Source organism: Malurus melanocephalus, unplaced genomic scaffold (assembly GCF_030028575.1).
Source record: "Malurus melanocephalus ecotype Western Australia unplaced genomic scaffold, MMel_1.1 scaffold_766, whole genome shotgun sequence".
Classification (NCBI taxonomy): Eukaryota; Metazoa; Chordata; class Aves; order Passeriformes; family Maluridae; genus Malurus; species Malurus melanocephalus.
Window position 1 is genome coordinate 224,527 of NW_026623998.1, and position 2,220 is coordinate 226,746.

At 68.4% G+C, this 2,220-nt stretch overlaps 1 protein-coding gene across 1 annotated transcript in view; it reads right to left on the reverse strand.

Moving 5' to 3' along the window:
* The window catches only part of SNTB2 (syntrophin beta 2), a 9,040-nt gene that overhangs the window by 2,233 nt on the left and 4,587 nt on the right, over positions 1-2,220 (reverse strand). The window contains 3 exon segments of the mRNA XM_057384984.1: positions 48-190; positions 768-978; positions 1,337-1,547. Coding sequence (XP_057240967.1) covers positions 48-190; positions 768-978; positions 1,337-1,547 — 565 coding nt within the window.

Here is a 2,220-nt window from a genome sequence, read left to right on the forward strand (position 1 = left end):
TTCCTCCCTGCTCTGAGAGGCAGAGCCACAGCTCGGCCCCAGCTCACCTGGTGGCCACCAGCGGGTAGCTGTGGCAGGGGGAKGCCCAGGCATCCCTGGTCCAGGGCATCCCGTCGTACAGCAGCAGGTCCTTGTCGGTCACTGCCATGAGCACCGGCCGCCACTGCTGCCTCCCGCCGTCCAGGCGCACCTGTCGGACACCGGGGCACCATGATGGGCACCAGGACACCGTGATGGGCACCAGGACACCGTGATGGGCACTGGGGCACCGTGATGGGCACCGTGGCACTGTGATGGGCACCGTGATGGGTACCAGGGCACCGTGATGGGCACCGGGGCACCATGATGGGTACCAGAGCACTGTGAGGGGCACCAGGGGACACAGCCTGCCACTGCCCAGGCACCCCAAACCCACAGCCCATGGGGAGATGGACCTCACTGCCATCTCAGACAGCATTTACAGCACGGATATCCGGGGAAAGCAAACTAGGAGCAGCCCCCGGGGATCTGCTCTCTACCCCGCCAGAGCCGACTGAAGCTCTGACAGTGAATTAATGCAAAAGGGAGGGGGGGGATAAGGGGTTCCAACTGGGAAAAGCCAATGGGAGAGGGGCTGAGGGCACGGGCAGTGCTGCCATTGCCAGGGCAGCAGAGCCAGCAGCCAGGCTGGGCTCTCTGGCTGCACCCACAGTCCCGCTGGCATCCTCGGCACATCCCTCTGGCACTGCCAGCCCCGGCAGCACCCAGCACACCCCACCAGGGCGTACCTGCTCAGCCAGCCAGGCGATGTGCTTCACCTCGCGCCCGCCGGCCGGGGGGCTGCCGGAGCCCAGCGTGGCGTTGAGCTCGGCCAGGACCTGGGGCAGCAGSGCGGTGATGTTGGCGTGCAGGGCGCTGAACCAGGCGTGGGCAGTGGCCGTGTCGCRGCAGCGCAGCACCAGCGTGTTCCGGCTGTCCGGCGAGTGCAGCTCGATCAGCCTGCGAGGGGACGGGGACACGGCTCGGGCTGGCCAGGGGAGCCCCTCCTGTGCCCAGCACTGCTCTGGGGCTCCTGCCGTGCATTCCCACCTGCTGGGGCTTTTAGCCCTCGTTTTAAGGCAGGAGAGCTGCCAGAGGTCTGTGTGGCCATAGCCCTGGCCAAACCCTCCGGACTGTCCTTCCACAGCTCGGTGGGTGAAGCAGAGGGTCGTGGCCAGCGAGGGGCAGCCCCCAACTGTGCCCAGCCTGTCCATGGGGTGCAGGGTCCCTCACACTGGCACCGTGGGCAGACCCAGTCCTGTCCTGGGGGTTTTTGGGGACAGGGATCCTCCACAGCAGCAGCAGCCCCAGCCCTCACCTGTTCTCCAGGTCGGGCATGCTGAGGTTCCGGGCGGCGAARCACATCTTGAGGGGGATCACCTTGCGGTCCCGGGGGCCCTGGTGCTGGGGGGACCCCGAGTCCTCGCTGCCACTCAGGCTGGGGGACTGCGGGGCCGCCCCCTCCCAGGGCAGGTCTGACACCAGCGATGGCTTCTTGATGTAGGGCGTCACCTCCCGCATGAACTTCACTGTGGGGAGGTGGAGGGACGGTCAGAGCCGGGGAGGGTCCTGCAGCACCACGCCTCAGCCCCGTGCCCCAGGGGTGATGTGACCCTCACGCACTAAGGCTGGGAGGGGCTGGGGGGTCCCACCCTGTCCGGGTCAGGGATGTCCCAAGTGAAGGACGGCGCTGGCAGCTCATCCGTAGGAAGGGGAAGGCGGCGCAGGACAATGGTGCCGGGCGGGAGGTCAGGCTGCAGCCCATCCTGGTCCCGTCCTGCCCCGCCGCTGTCCGAGCGGCCAGCGCTGTGCCCGCCAAGTTTCCAGCACCGCAGGCCACGCTTGGGTCCCCACGGCAGCCGGCTCCGCTCCCAGGGCGAGGAGGAGGGTGTGCAGCCAAGACATCCCGGCTCCACGCGCCTCTCCAGGCCGGGAAGGAAGGAAGGAGGCACCAGCTCCAACTCCTGCTCCCCCCGGAGCGTCCCAGCCCAGCACCACCCTGTGACGGCAGCCCTGGACCCCCGCCCGGACACGGCCCCGGCAGCCATGGGAGGGACGCGCTGGGGACGGAGATGGGGCAGCGAGAGGGAAAAGCAAAGCAGAGCAGCAAACGGGCTGTGCTGAGCCGGGAGGGGAGCGGGGAAAGGATCCTGGAGCCGGCACGGTGCCACAGCCAGGCCCGCTGCAGGGGGAGCAGCACCG